A 16,008-nucleotide genomic window follows, 5' to 3' on the forward strand; every position below is an offset into this window, starting at 1 on the left:
AGTTTCTAATTCAGATGATAGCCATTTATTTTAATATCTGTCCACTGTTTATTATTTTAATATGTGGTCACAAGTTTTTAACATTATGCACTTAGAAAACAGTTGGAACACTTTATCATGTGTACAAAATTGGTAAGATGTTTTGAATTAAATTAATCACATTTCTAAAACTCAGCCAAATGTGACACCCTGTTCTCACCCCTAACCCTCCAAAGCTGTTTATTGAGCTGTGTGGGACAGTGCTGCAGTAAACACCACATTCGAACCCATTTTAAAAAAAGAAACTGAAATGCAGAAGCAGAACTGCTTCCCCAAATCCTAATGATCACGTCACAAAACAGTACAAAGCAAAACTGGTATATTGGGAACCAAAAATGACAAATATTCTGTTTATTGGAATATGATACACAACATGAGTGTTACTAACATTCATATAAACACAGTCAACTTTGAGCAACTGTGATGTTTCCTGCAAACTTCAAAGCAATAAAATCGTATTTCTAAAGGCATAGTATGGGTGTGTTTATTTTCCAGAAATACTCTGCTTAAAATCCTCTGACCAATAAACTTAACAGAAGTTGATACATGACTTAATTAGTAAATAGGACAGTAAACATTCTCTGGGGGGGAAATAGTACTTTTCTCAAAATCCTAAGAGACACACGAAAGCCAATTTTTTTCTAAATAAAATAAAAAGAAAAAATTCTTTCCTACTCATTGCTTTAAGTATATTTGTATGCATGCTTTGAAGTTCTCACCAGTGTTTCTGATTTTTCCTGATGTATAATAATAATTAGTTAACACAGTACAAGAATAAAATTATTTGCTCTTGACCAATATTAGCACATTAAGTGCTTATTAAAACCGAGTACATGGAATTTCAAACCTGTTCTCCATTTCAAGGTTTGCCAGCTTAGAGATGCAACAAATTGTAATCCCTTTAAAAAAGATCCACGTAACACTGAGCTATTCCGGGTTTTAGGGACCACTACCTTGTTGCCAGTGCAAGTATGCCTTTTAAAAATAAATAATTTCCTGCCCTGGCTGGTGTAGCTCAGTGGATTGAGCACGGGCCTATGAAGCAAAGGGTCACCGATTCAATTCCCAGTCATGGCACATGCCTGGGTTGCAGGCCAGGTCCCCAGTAGGGGACACATGAGAGGCAAACACACATTGATGTTTCTGTCCCACTTTCTCCTTTCCTTCCCCTCTCTCTAAAAGTAAATAAATAAAATATTTTAAAAAATAAAATAAATAATCTCCTTTCTTATTTTTTAATTCTTTAGTCATTTGCATTCAGAAACACATACCAAATTTATATGGAACAGCCACGGAAGGCAAAATTCTTTTCTTGGACTTTTGCATCAAAAAAAAAAATTTAAGCACTTAATACAGAAAACAACTTTATTGTTTCAAGCAAAGCAAATTCTTAAAATCATACAGTGGAAAGTTCCCCTCTGTTCCACTTCCATTGCCATACAGGAGTTCACCCGAATGCACAGGAGGAACGCACGTGCTGGCTGACCAGGACGGCGGAGGAGGGTGAGTGCAGAGAGAGGGCAGGGAAAGGCAGCAAGACTGACAAATGGGCTGGAGCGATCACAGCTTCCCCAAGGTACCCATTCCATCTATCAGAATGTCAAAATAAACATGTCGAGCTGTTGTAATAATAAAAAAATCCAAATTACTTTCTGATTACATCTGAGAAGACCAGATTCTTCCAGCTTAAAAATAATTAACCCATAAATCGGTCAAAGGTGTGGCAACATAATGAAATTATCCTGTTGGTTTTCGTCAGGTAGACTGTAATCTCTCAACAGAATTTATTTGATATTACCAATACTCCATGACTATTTCCAGATACATAAAAATAATTATAAAATAATTATTGTGTATAGAATTTGTAAACTCACAACCTAAAAGTGTTACAGATCACATTTGTTGGATTTTATCTTAAAACATCTTATTAAACTTATTGCCATCCAAAATTTAACGAAAACCACAACGAAATGCTCACAACATAAATCACAAGCAGACGGCTACAATGTGAAACGTGCGTGACCTCTGTTCTCCAGGAAAGGCTGCCCCGCAACTTTCTCCCGCCTAACCTACCCTGCTTGGTGGGGTTCCCATAATTCCCTGTGGCAGCACATCGTCCTGAGAGCCCGTACTTCCAGGGTTTTCGCAGTCTTTGTTAAGATTTTCACCTTCTTCACCTTCTTCAGGAGGCGGTGCACTTTGCTTTTCCTCGGTGGGATCACTCGTTGTTTTTTCTGGTTGAGAATTTGATTGTTCGTCATTGCTGTCCTCCGCGCTCCTCGGCCTGGCAGCCTCACTGCTGGGCTGGGCGCTGGGCTCGGCGCTGGGCCCGTCTGTCTCCTCTTCGGGCTCTCTAGGTGCCACTTTCTTTTCTTCAGCTGCTTTGCTATTTACATGAGCAGCTGAGGAGGAATTTTTGGAGTCCTTAGGTTTTTTGTGCATAGAAGTCTGACTGTTACGACTGGAGGTGGGAGGGGAGGGCATTTTCTGGGCTTTGCTTCCTTCTGACTCCTCTTTCCTAGGTGGCCCCCAGATAAAGTTCTCTGAAGGCGTATAATGTTTCTGGGCAAACCGCAGGAGCTTCCTCCTTTCTCTTCTGTCTCTAATTGTATAAACAAAATACTCCAGAGCGCTCTGTTTGATATTGGGAATAGTATTTTCCACGAGAGCTTCATGAAGAATAAATTTTACAAGAGGAGATTTAAAACTTTCATATCCAAGCTCACCAAGGCTTTTAAGAATACGGGTGATTCTTAAGTAGTTGTGCTGGGACCTAGAAGAGAGGATTGAATAAAATGAGGGGGCAGGGAACCAGGTGCAGGAAAGCAGGGGAATAAAAACTACTTGGAAAATATTTGTTGTGGAACTTTAAGCCATGGAAATAAACCTTGTAATGACTTTACTGAAAGACATATTGGAAACACCATTAAGAAAAATAAATTAGAAGGTATTAAACCCTCATACCTCAATGTAATATTAGTTCATATGCAACTCAAACATATAATATACATTTCCTTGTTTCTTAAGTTCTTCATATTTGAAAAATATTTAGATTAAAATTTATTCCCATTGCTGTTGAATTACTGTGTGTTTCTCAAATACACTGAGGATGAGTGATCTACTAGAGTATTTATTTGCACCAACAGCAATGTACTGTACCTTGCACAGATAACCAATATAAAACCCAAACACAATGTTAGCTATTAACTGAATGGTATGATCTGTACTATCAGCTGGTCAGCAAAGTCTACCATATTAGTCAACTCCTAAGGAAAGCAGAAAAAACCACTCTACCTTACTACAATTCTGACAAAAGATGCAACACTAACTTGGCAGAGTGTAGTTTAGTAGTGAGGGCACGGGCTTTGGAGTCAGACCTGCGTTCAGACTTGTGTTTACACTCTGGCTCTGCCACGCTCAGCTATGTGACATGACGGCTGACATGTCACATGACATGTGACACAGTCTATATTCCGACGGCCCGCTAAGGCTCGTATCCTCATTTGCTGAACTTACAATGGACTGCCGTAAGAATCAAATGCATTGATAAATATGCAGGTCGCGCAGACCTCAATAAATAACAGATAGTATTTAACATTAATGTTATTATTTTCGAATGTGGTATTAACCGCCACTATATTTGTACCTATTCCAACTTAATAACTTAATCCTTTTCCATCCCTGACGTCTCCTTTCCTCTTGGAAAATGGGAATAAATTTTAATTCTCTCTATCGGAGAATTTTAAATTTCCCTTCCAATGATTCTGATTCCAAAGACGCCTTTTCCCCCAGATAGCACTATCATCTTTCTCCTCTGTCCCAATACCAAGGCCATTGAGATGAATGCTTCCCAATCCCATTCTGTCACAAGGCACAATCTCCTTCCCCCACTTCACCCAGCCCAATAGTTAGCTGCCTTGTTACACATGCCTGGCTGCATCCTAAAGGAACCTTCAGGTCTGTATGGCAACCATGTGTTGTCAGTAACAGCCCAGGTTATTTGTTTCGCCAATATTGCAACACAACCATAACCACTGGTTACTTCTATCTTCCTAACACCTGTTTTATACCTTAGACACTACACTTTATACAAGCATTGCATATACCTGTACTGGCTTCCAAAAGTGCTTTGAGTATTTATTTCATTTAGAACTAAGTAGCAAATTATTTGGGAAGAATGGAGAAGGGTGTTAACGAATTAGTTGAAGGGAACAAGGAAGTGGTTCTGGGATCTCACATTTTAATAAAAGAGTCTGGAAAAAACAAACACCTTAAGGATTTGGGCTAACCAAACACTAGAACAGAGAAGTCCAACAGTTTTTATCATCACCACCTGTCAGGATATTTATCAAAAAGTATTATTATCTTAATATTCAACTCTTTGAAGGCAAAGGATGAAACATAGCACAGATTATATTTCAGGCTTATGAATCTGTACTTTATTATACTTAGGAAGTAAGGGTATTTTGAGACAATACAAATTTTGTTGAAGTTAAGATAATGCGCAATTAATGGCAGAATTAACTTAGTTGTTAGGCTTGGATGTTAGATTCTGTGTACTCTAAGAAGTTAGTGATAAAAGTCTTGGGCATCATCAGCCTCATAAATCACAATAAAGAGGAACAAGGAAAAGTGAAAGAATGTTTTTTTAAATATTAATGATGTCACAGGCTTAGTTCATGGATGTAATCTAAGGCACCGTGCTTGAGGAGCAGACTGCGCCACAAGAAACTTACAACCCAGTAGACAGGATTCAGCAAACCATACCCAGACAGTAACGATAAATGCCAAGACGCACAGTGCACACAGGGAAAGAGGCCACGCTGGCTGTGGGCAGCGGAAAGGTTACAGGAAGAAACAGCTTGAAGCTGAGCAACCAGATTCCTACTTAGAATTTCATTTTTTTTTGTTGTTATGTTTTGTTTTAGAGTATAGAGCAGAGGATAAGATGCTAGCTTCTGAATTCAAATCCCTGGCTCCACCTGCTAGTTGTGCCTGTGCTCCGCAGTGAGTCCCAACCCTGGGAAAGGAACGGGCTGGCCTGATGGGACCGCAAGGGCTTTACTCACTCATTCAGATGCTGAAACCTTTCCTGCCAGTTAACAGCCCGAGCAACATTTCCAGTTTTATCAATCAGTTTTATTCCAAAAAATTCTAACATCATTTTATAAGCCAGGAGAAATCTTCTAATTGCTTCTTTTGTCTTTTTGAATTCCTAATGAAAAGAAAAAAGTGAGGTGAAATGATTCAGTACTTACCAGGCCAATAAAATAGCAATATTTGGCCATCTCAGATAAAATAAAATGAGTTTGCATTACCTCAATTTCGTATGTAGTTAGTTCTTTAGCATAAAAGTTCAAGCCTTGTTCTCGCAGGGGAAAAAGCCTATTTTTTAGAAAAATAATACTTCTATATTAATGTGGTCTGGCAAGCATACATTATTAAACAGGACATGGTTCAAGACGGGTAATACGTACTGACCATTGAATGTAAGTGTGGTTGTGCTCCAGCTTTTCATAATCTCCTTTCCATTTATTTAGAACTTCTTCAATGTAAACACCTACAGAGTAAATATTCGGAAAGTGAACGAGACATTTAAAACATTGTTGAAGGCATTTGATCACTTAAGCTTTATATTAAAACTTTAAAAATATTAGTAACACCACTCAAGAACAAGGCTTTTATTTTTTAAATGTACTTTATTGATTATGCTATTCTAGTAGTCTCATTTTTCCCCTCGGCCCTATACCCCCCTCCCACAAGCATTCTCCCCCTTTAGTTCATGTCCATGGCTCATACATATAAGTTCTCCGGCGTCTCCATTTCCCATACTAGTCTTAACCTCCCCATCTGCTTTGTACCTACCAGTTAGGCTTCTTATTTCCTGTACATTTACCCCCATTCTCTGCCCCCTTCACACTGATAACCCTCCATGTGATCTTCCTTTCTGTGATTCTGTTCCTGTTCTAGTTGTTTGCTTAGTTTGTTTTTGTTTGGGGGTGGTTTTTTTGTTCAGTTGTTGACAGTGTGAGTTTGCTGTCATTTTACTGTTCATATTTTTTATCTTCTTCTTTTTCTTAGGTAAGTCCCATTAACATTTCACATAATAAGGGCTTGGTGATGATGAACTCCTTTAACTTGACCTTATCTGGAAAGCACTTTATCTGCCCTTTCATTGTAAATGATAGCTTTGGTAGATAGAGTAATCTTGGATGTAGATCCTTGCCTTTCATGACTTCAAATACTTTTTTCCAGTCCCTTCTTGCTTGGAATGTTGCCTTTGAGAAAGACAGACTATCAGCTGATAGTCTTATGGGAACTCATTTGTAGGTAACTGTCTCCTTTTCTCTTGCTGCTTTTAAGATTCCCTCTTTATCTTTAGTCTTGGGACTGTAATTGTGATGTGTTTTGGCATTGCCCTCTGTGGATCCAACTTCTTGGGGACTCTCTGAGCTTCCTGGACTTGTATGTCTATTTCCTTTGCCAGATTAAGGAAGTTTCCTTTTATTATTTTTTCAAAGAAGTTTTCAATTTCTTGCTCTTCCTCTTCTCCTTCTGGCACCCCTATGACTCAGAGGTTCCTAAGCCTCTCCTCATTTTTTGAATTCTTGTTTCTTCATTCTGTTCTGGTTGGATGTTTCTTTCATCCTTCTGCTCCGAAGTGTTAAGTCCAGGTTTCCTTCCCTTCACTGTTGCTTCCCTATTTTTCTTTATCTCACTTGGCATAACCTTCACTTTTTCCTATACTCTGCAACCATACTCAACCATTTCTGAAAGCATCCTGATTACCAGTGTTTTCAACTCTGCATCTGATAGGCTGGCTGTCTCTTCATAGTTTAGTTCTCTTTTTGAAGCTTTGGTCTGTTCTTTCATTAGGGCCACATTTTTTTTTTTAATCTTGGAGCAGCTGTTACATTGTAAGGGGCAGATCCTTAGGTATTCACCAGGGCAGGGCAACCCAGGTTGCTGTGCTGTGACACTTTATGTGGCGGAGGGGTCTAAAAGGGATCAATGACACTTGCTTGGCTCTCAGCTGGCTTTCAGTCACTTCCCCCACTTCCCACAAGCAAACTGGATCCTTCTGGTGCTGACTCCTGGGTGGGTAGGTTTGTGTACATTCTAGGACAGTATGGGCCTCTCCAACAAACTCTTCTGTGAGGCTGGGAGTTTCTCTCACCACAGCAACCCCCATAGGTTTTTACCACCAGAGATTTTGAGGCTTTATTTCCCTGCACTGGAATCCTGGGTTGTATGGTCTGTGCCATTCCCCAGTTGTTCTTCCCAGTAACCCACATGCAAATGTGGGACCACCTGGTCTCCCAGCCACCACCTTGCCGGTTCCAGACCTCCAGCTGCCACCTCGCCCAACCAGGTCCTCCAGCCACCACCTGGCCACAAGTTCTCTCTGCCTGGCTGCCAGGTTTCTGCCTATCTCTGCCCCTCCTACCAGTCTGGATGAATGTTTCTTCTTTAACTCTTTGGTTGTCAGACTTCTACACAGTTCAATTTTCTGGCAGTTATGATTGTTTTTTACTTTTATATTTGTTGTTGTCCTTCTTTTGGTTGTGTGAGGAGGTAAAGTGTATCTACCTATACCTATATCTTGACCAGAAGTCAAGAATAAGGCTTTTAAAAGATGAATTCCCTATGCCATATACTTAGTTACATAATAAGCCTAATTTATTTTTAAAGTGACAGCCCAAATTGCAGAAAGTTCTACTGAATAATGTTACTCTAACATAGTCTGACATCCGTTTTATAAGTAAAGTTTTATTGGAACACAACCATGCACAAATGAATTAAAAGTCACTTATGTATTTACACTAGAACAGCAGAGTTCAGCAGCTGCAATAGAGACCACATGGCCCCCAAAGCTGAAAATATTTACTATCTGGCCCCGTACAGAAAAAGTTTAGAATACAGTTCCTGTTCCAAAGAGTCTTGGAGTTCTTTAAATACCAGATAGGGTCAAAATGAAATTAATCCCTCCCAAAAAAGAAAGGCGGGAGGAAGAGAAAGAGAGGGAGACAACCATGGAAAAGGAAGAAAGAAAAGGAGTAATAATAAATGAAAAAAAAGGTGTTGAGTACCTACTATATGTTGGGCCCATATTATATTCAATATATGATGTATATATACATGCATATATATATATCATCTACCTTAATTTTCACAGACCTCTTCCAAAGCAGTGTTATTATCTCCACTTTACTAATGAGGAAATTGTATGATTTGTTCAAAGCCACACACTAATAAAAGAATAAATGTAGAACTAGGACACAGGTCTTTCTGGTTTCAAAAAGTGAGCCCTCTTTACCACATTCTATTATTCCCTTAACAGGGGTGTACAGCCTTTTGGCATCTCTAGGCCACACTGTAAGAATAATTGTCTTGGCCCTCACATTAAAGATGTTGTGACATGTAATTACAAAAAAAGATCTCATAATGTTTCAAGTAAATCTACAGTTTTGTGTTGGGCCGTATTCATAGCCATCCTGGGCTGCGTGCAGCCCGTGGGCCACAGGTTGGACACCCCTGCCCTATAAGAACTTATTCTAACAAAATCCTCCTGCTTCAATCTGTCTAGGTCTTTTCAATTGTCTATCTGGCCATTTAGTCCATCTTATAGAAAAGAAGCATAATGTAATATTTCTCTAAATGTAACTTATTTTTGTCTCCTCCAGAAATTACCTGTTTGTAGTAGAGGGTCATTCTGAAAAGGTTTGGTAAAAAGTTGGTTTTGAGTCATCCTGTTGGCTTTATCAGCATGTTTAAACCATTTACCTCCACAGTTTCCTATGTTTTCCCTTCCAACTGCCCCTTGTCCTATTTAATAAGTGAAATACATTATTACAGGCTTATTATGCTTACTGTCATGTGTGTATGTGTGTGTGTGTGTGTACACACACAATAGGGAGGAAAGTGTGTGAGCTGAGATCATTTATATTTAATAAACTAGAAAAACATTTTATGTGACCTTAGCTAGAATTTCTGACCTCCACCTATCTTACAAGATTTCTAAATAAATTTTGTGATAAAGATTACAAGAAAAATTAATGCATTTCTTAATATTATTTCTTTAATTTACTACCTCCTATATAAACTATTAGAAATATAAAAATAATTCAGTTAAATGCTATCATATCTGTGTGTAATGTTTTTACTATTTGAAGGTATCCCTTTAGGTAAATTTTAGTAAATTCAAATCAGAGTCAAATAAACAATCTATCATTGCATTTCTTCAAAAAGTTTTCTTACCCCAAATTACAAAAAAATACTAATAGTTATTTAACATTATTTCAATGAATAAAAAATAAGTATGTTTCTATAGTTTGTAAATACAACAGAGCATTTTAACCCAGAGTTTTCTTTCCCAATCAGAGCAGATTTTGGGGACACTAGAAAGTCAGTTAAAGACAAGTAGATCTAGCCATTTCAGCAACGTCAGTCCTACCTCCCAGCTGGCGCGCTTCTCAGTTCACAGCACAGAGAATTCCTCCTCCAAACACTCCACCCAGCCTTTAGACAGCCCTCCTCCACTTAGTTCGCCAAAGAGGCAAGGTCCTGCCACTTGAAAGCTCTGCAATGCATGACCCGCGTTCCTGACTCACATTGCTGAGGTTTTGGCTCAGTTTCCACTGACAGCCAGGGCTATTTCGTCCCCTCCTGGAGATAAGGGCTCTACGCAGAGAAGCCAGCTCTGCTGGTTTGACCTGGGTAAAATCAGCAGCCCACCGTGAACCACAGCATGGTGCCTCACTGAAACACGGATCCTTTCACAGTAGGTTTCAAAAGGATCGAGGAGGCCAACTGTGGAGTCGTGAAGGGGACAAGTTATCTGGCAGAGCTAAATGGAGACCTACTGTGTGTGCAGTAGCTGCCTTCCCAGACTGGACACTGAACTAGGACTGCCACAGCTCCCTGACTCCTGAACCTGAAAGTCCACAGGAACATTAGTTCTAACATAAACATCACTTTTCAATTACGTTCTAAATAATTTTCAGGTACGGCACTGTGGGAAGAACACTGAACTCTGGACTCTGGACACTACTCCACAATTAAGTGACACAACAAGTCAGTCATTCCAGATGTAAGACCTCGTGACCTTATATTTTAAATGAGGAAGCTCAATGTGATCTCTAAAATCCTTACTATTCTAATTTTCTAAAAATGGTTTTAGATTTTAAAAATGGTTTTAAAAATGTCCTCTCCTTTCCACTCCCAATAATGGCCCCCGCTACTTCTCAGACCACAGCCACTGTAACCAGGTGGTGGGAAGGAATAGCTAGTCTGCAGTTATTCCTCCAGAATTTGCCAAGTGGATACTAACAAGTCTCGGGTCTGGGGCTTTGAGGACACATTAGATTGCACAGCAAAGTAAGTCTAGTCCACAAATCAATGCATTGAGAATGTACTGACCATGAAATAAACAAAGAATAACTCGGGGTATTTATTCTTTAGACTTTGCTTCTTACCAATGTAGCAGATTACTCACCATCTGGCTTAAATGGAATTTTATTCTTATAAAAGCGAAGATTGCTCAAGTCATTTTGATATCGGATATCTTTGAAGTTCTGCTAAAGGAAACAATAAATCAATCTCCAGCATATGGACAGATTTTAAAAAGCACAAAGACCCTTCTTGCATGTTTGTTGATTGGCCACGAAATAAGAAAAACAGGACGGAAATACTTTATAATCATTTTAGAAGAAAAAGCATTCCATATCTTACTGGGTACTGGTGTCGATACTTGTACAAATCCCTCGCAGCATAAAAACTTCTCTTTGGTTTGGCAGTTGCTTCCGTGGAATCGGCAGCCTGAAATAAAAGGGGAGATTCCATTCACATGTTGAAGCAAGATGATTTCACTGAGAAATTTCCAGAACAAACATAAAACAATGAACGTCCATAAGAAAGCCTAAAAAGTATCAAGCTGTCCAGATCACTAAAAATATTATAATGTTCTTTTAATATTGTTTACTAACAACATTGGTTGGAATTCCACCTTCCTGATTTAAACCCAGTAACTTTTGTCCTAAGGTGTTTTACTAAATAACAAACTTTATTACTTACCAAAAGCATATAGAGGCTAAATATTAGGGATAAATATCTATCAGAAATAGAACTCAACATAAATCTAACACATATAGCTTACGACAGGTCACACAAGTGTTTCTATGACAAAACTTATTTTAGGATACTGTACATGATACTAAAAAAAAGATAATCAATGCTACATAGAAAACTGTTATTAATTGTGCAACATTAGATTCATGTGGGAATCAAGTAATTTATGTAAGAAAAAGAGGCTTTTAAAACAAACTAAACAGCTTTCTAAACTCCATCCTTCATAGCACCATAATAGTTACACAAAGGCACAAATAACCTGTTAACTGATAACACAATGTAATATAAACTAGCAAATTTAAAATATATGCACACACAGAAATGAAAGCTCTCAAATGGAATGAGCTTCACATTGTTAACGACTTATATGTAGGAGTTTACTCATACTACTTATATTCTGAAGAAAATACCCACTACCATGAAGTAATTTTTAAAATGTGAGATATAGATCAATGTCACTGATTTACAGTCCATGTGTACACTAGAGAACACTATGCTGTGCAAGCACAAGTGCCCAGTGTCTCCCAGAAGGACAATGAAACTAACGACAGGATGCGCCTTTCCTCATCACCCCCTATCCCATCTGTAGAGACCAGTATCCTGTAAGCAATTGGGGGGCATTTTTGAAGTGGTTTGATGGTCACTATGACTACAAGTACAGAGATACCTTAATACCGCATTCTCTGATGTTCAACATTCGCTACTCTATCATGTTACATAAGCAAGGAAAAGTTTAAATTCTGCTCCTTGCCACACATTTCAAAATAGCTCTGCCTAGCAAGTTTCTGAATCTATTTAGTCCGAGCTACAACCATATGAATCATCATCCTACATTTGTATAGAAAGCACTTTTGCGTTTACAAAGCACTTACATGTATACTATTTCATTTGATTCTTTAACACACCTTGCTGGCAGGTATTAGTGTTTCCATCTTAGAAACAAGGTAACCCAAGCTTAAAGAAGTTCAAAGAGACCCAGAGCTCAGTGACAGGAAAAGAACTAGAATCCCATGATCTGAACTCACAGTCCAACTTTAATTAGGCACAAATCAATTTCAGCTCCACTAAAAGTAAAGGATTCACTACAGAAAATCTGGTATAATTTCAATAGCCCATGCCTCTGAAGCAGTCTTGGTCAGTCTCAACTCTAAACCAAGGAGAGCCCTAGGCTTAGGCGTCATTCTTCATCACTCCTTAATGACCTGGTATCTTCCCATGCCTTTAAATACCATCAATCTTTTTTTAAGATTTTATTTATTTATTTTTAGAGAGAGGGGAAGGGAGGGAGAAAGAGTGGGAAAGAAACATCAATGTGTGGTTGCCTCTCCTGTGCCCTCACCTGGGGACCTGGCCAGCAACCCAAGCATGTACCCTGACTGGGAATCAAACCGGTGACCCTTTGGTTCATAGGCTAGCACTTACTCCACTGAGCCACACCAGCCAGGGCAGTAAATACCACCAATCTTACACACTGAGGACTCCAGTTTTGGACCGGGGTTTCAGATGTAATTAACTACTCAAGTTTGATATACAATAGAGTATCAAACTCAAGAGAATTTTTTATTTAACCTCTGAAGCTGCTTTCTCCCTAGACTTCCCCATCTGAGATGATGATGACTTGTCAAATAGGAGGTGGCGAGAAGTAGTCAGTTTGAGATTAATTTTAAAGGTAGCTCCAGTAGTACTTGCAAGGGAATTGACTGTATGGAGTAGGGAGCATATAGGGTTGACAGTCAAAAAGCAAAATAAAAAGAGTAGAAGTTAGATGGTGATACCAACAAGAAAAATTAATCATTAAAGGAAAAAAGAGGGCTGGTGTGGTCTACATTTACTGGGGTTGCAGTGAACTGATTAAAATATTAATTATTAAATTGGTTTACACAAATGGACCTGGTGTGTTTTGATAACTGAAACTTCTTCAGAAGGTTAATTAGTTGGGAGACAAGTGGAAGGGGAAATACACAGAATACACTGGACTTGAATTCACAATGCAAAATGACCCAGCAGCAAACCAGAACACAAGGCCAGAAGAATATTTATAATTCCAACAGGTTAAAGATTCCAACATTGGTGATAGATATACCTGGGTTTGCATCATTCTCTCTCTGATCTTGAGCAAGCTTCTCTCTAGACCCGTTTTCTCTAAAATGAGAATTAAAAACAGCAACTCCCACCCCACCCCCAAACTGCAGCTAATTGAAATAACTCCTATAGCATAGAGTCTGCACTAATACTTTGTTTCCTTCTGACCTAAATAAGATGATCAACAAGCTGTATGAGGCAGCTTTAGCTGTAATACTTGGGTGATTCCTCTCCTCTAGCAAAGAACCCTGTGGTCACTTGTGACTTTGAGCGCCATTGTTTTCACTCTCGTTTTTCCCACAGTTGGCAGAGAAGGACCCAATGCAGAACAACAAACCTTGAATGCTGCCACAATACACACTTCCTCAGAGAGTTAGTTATACAGTTCCTCCTTTTTAAAGTTTTCTGAATTATTTTTAGTGCCTTCAAAGGTTACTTGGGATATTTATCTCTTTACTAACCTCTCCTCCGAACTGTATTAGGTAAAATGATTAACCACAGTTGGATCAACAAGTTTTCTAGGTGAAATAAGATTCTGAGGAGTGGCCTGGATGAAATGAGATTTTCAGGAGTGGCCTGAACTCGGCTGAAAGGCCTTACTTGGGGGGGAAAAACGTGACGTTTTAACTTCGGATGGGGGACCTCCTACAATATTTTAGAGGCTTTAGACGCCCCTGTAGGGGAGAATGCTTGCTACTGATCAACTGCAGTCCCGCCCTACTCTGGGTCATTTTTACCAATAACACCTTCTAGACCGGTTTCCACAACCCTCTATTTTTGGACAGGTTCCTCCCACCCCACCTTCGCCCCATCCAGCTGCGCTGCAGAGGCAAACACCCTTTCAAGTTGGGTTCTGCCTTGAGGGACTTCCTCGTCGTGCCCGCGGTCAGGCCCCATGTTGGCAGCGATCAGACCGCCGCGCTAACCGCCACCGCAGGCCGCCGAATCTGCGGGGCGGTAGAGCGGCTGGTGGCGCTGAGCGGTCTGGCCTCGAAGGGCGGGCGGCCGCCCCGCGCCCCTGCCCTCCGCGCGCAGGCAGGAGCTCCTCCCGCGGGCGACGTCCTCCGCCCGGCCCAGCCCGAGGCCACGACGGGGCCGCGTACCTGCTCGGCGCGCGCCGCCTCGGCGTCCTCGTCCGGCGCGGGGCAGGCGCGGGAACGCCCGCCGGCTCGCTCCGGGGGCTGCGCGGGCAGCTCGGGCTCCTGCCCCGGGCCCTCGCCGCCGCCGCCGCCGCCGCCGGGCCCCGGCTCCTCGAGCTCGGGCTCGGGCTCCGAGTCAGTCTGCCAGGTGGAGTCGCAGTCCTCCACGGTGGTGGGCTCGCGGAAGCTGACCCCGCCGAGCAGGTTGCCCATTGAAGAGGCAGCGGCGGGCGCGGAGCGGCGCGGCCGCGGGGCGCGAGCTGCGGCAGGCGCGTTACTGGGGCCGGGGCATGGCCGTGGCGAGGGCGCAGGGCGGCAGCCTCGGCGCGCCCGCCGCCGCACTGCCTCAGCGCAGCGAGCGGCGGACGGGCACACTCGCGGGGAGGAGCCGGCGGCCCCGGGACCGCCGCCGCCGCCAACGCTTGAACCCGCCCATCTGGTTCCTTCTCCTCCCCTTGGGCGGGAGCCGGCGGGAGCTCGCGGCCCGGGGGAGCGAACTGCCCAACCCCGGGGCCCGCCGCCGCCCGAGACTCGGGGGACACGCCTCACTCTTCACTCTACACCCCGCTCCCGAGTCTGCCCCCTTTCGGCCTTTTCAGATCCCCAGAGGTGGATCAGGGTCGGCTGCTTACCTGCCCCTTCCTCCTGCTCCCCCCCACCTCCCACCCCCAGGCAGGCAATACTGGCTTGAGGCTCTTTCCCTCGGAGTGGAAGCAGTGATTCATCCTGCCCAGCTCCAGAGGGCGGGGTGGGTGGACTTTGACACCTAGGAGGTGTCACAGACCGCAGGCAAGTACTGTCCAAAGCCCCTTCCCTGCTCCCTGCTGGTTCAAGAGGAAGATAAATTAGCTGCAGCTGAAGACAAAAGCTAATGGTGACCAGATACCATATAAACAGAAAGCGCAAACTATGAAGACTGTTCAGGGCAGCCACCTGGAGTCCCTGTGGACTGAACAAAGTCAAAGCGATCTGTTACCTCGTCTAATAAGCAAAAGTCTCTCAAAACAAAAACAGCAATAACGACTAGACTTTCCCATTGATCTATGGACAGTTTTACTAATACCCACTCCAAATTGGCACTCTGAGTAGAATAAAAACTCAGAATCCTTGGCCCCTTGGTTGGTTCTGCATATGAAAGGTAGGGGGTTGGGGGAGGGGGGACTTACAGAAGTACTTACAGATAAAATAGTGTGATCCAGTAAGTGGCCCATAGACAAGTGACTACTGTAAACTTTGTATTATGACCTTCTTCTAACAAGAAGGAAAAGCTCTCAAAGGCAGGCACGTCTATGTGTGCAGAACTTTGTGGGTACTCAGTAAACATTTGTTGAATATGGTTAGATATAGTTTAGATAGACAAGATTAAAGTGGTGCACTTAAAATAGTTTCTGTTTTTAGTGTGTCGTGATAAAATAGGAGACAAAATCAAGGTCAGCTGGGCTGTTTCTAGAAGAATCAAGGTGAACAGGGTGCACACTCCACAGATAAGTCAGGGTTTTCTGCCTTCAAGCAAGGCGGCAGGAGATCCCAGCTGTGGCTCTGTCCCTAATCAGCTTCTGACCTGAATTTCCTCATCTGTAAAGCTGGACCAGATTTTATCCCTGGCGTCCCTTGCTGCTCT

At 41.7% G+C, this 16,008-nt stretch overlaps 1 protein-coding gene across 2 annotated transcripts; it reads right to left on the bottom strand.

The window, feature by feature from the left end:
* Window positions 1-1,386: 1,386 nt before the first annotated feature.
* Window positions 1,387-14,698, bottom strand: OGFRL1 (opioid growth factor receptor like 1). Of its 2 annotated transcripts, none has more exons than XM_037034278.1 (7): window positions 14,352-14,698; window positions 10,771-10,857; window positions 10,535-10,613; window positions 5,521-5,599; window positions 5,358-5,424; window positions 5,109-5,254; window positions 1,387-2,812 (listed from the first exon to the last, which is right to left on the bottom strand). In XM_037034278.1, the coding sequence occupies exons 1-7, from the start codon at window positions 14,598-14,600 to the stop codon at window positions 2,104-2,106; spliced, it is 1,416 nt and encodes a 471-aa protein (XP_036890173.1). In that variant the 5' UTR covers window positions 14,601-14,698; the 3' UTR covers window positions 1,387-2,103. The 2 variants fall into 2 exon arrangements, with proteins under 2 accessions (XP_036890173.1, XP_036890172.1); XM_037034277.1 differs by having other exon boundaries at window positions 10,535-10,616.
* Window positions 14,699-16,008: the final 1,310 nt, after the last annotated feature.

Source organism: Sturnira hondurensis, unplaced genomic scaffold (assembly GCF_014824575.4).
Source record: "Sturnira hondurensis isolate 20B ecotype Veracruz unplaced genomic scaffold, ASM1482457v3 Scaffold0022136, whole genome shotgun sequence".
NCBI lineage: Eukaryota > Metazoa > Chordata > Mammalia > Chiroptera > Phyllostomidae > Sturnira > Sturnira hondurensis.

What these genes read in the sequence shown, in the direction of transcription:
- OGFRL1 (XM_037034277.1), bottom strand. Translation starts at nt 14,600, where the DNA reads ATGGGCAACCTGCTCGGCGGGGTCAGCTTCCGCGAGCCCACCACCGTG. An exon ending in AGTATCGACACCAGTACCCA is followed by an intron (nt 10,617 to 10,770) that starts GTAAGATATGGA and finishes TGTTTCCTTTAG; the next exon opens with CAGAACTTCAAAGATATCCG. An exon ending in TAACTACATACGAAATTGAG is followed by an intron (nt 5,255 to 5,357) that starts GTAATGCAAACT and finishes TCTTTTCATTAG; the next exon opens with GAATTCAAAAAGACAAAAGA.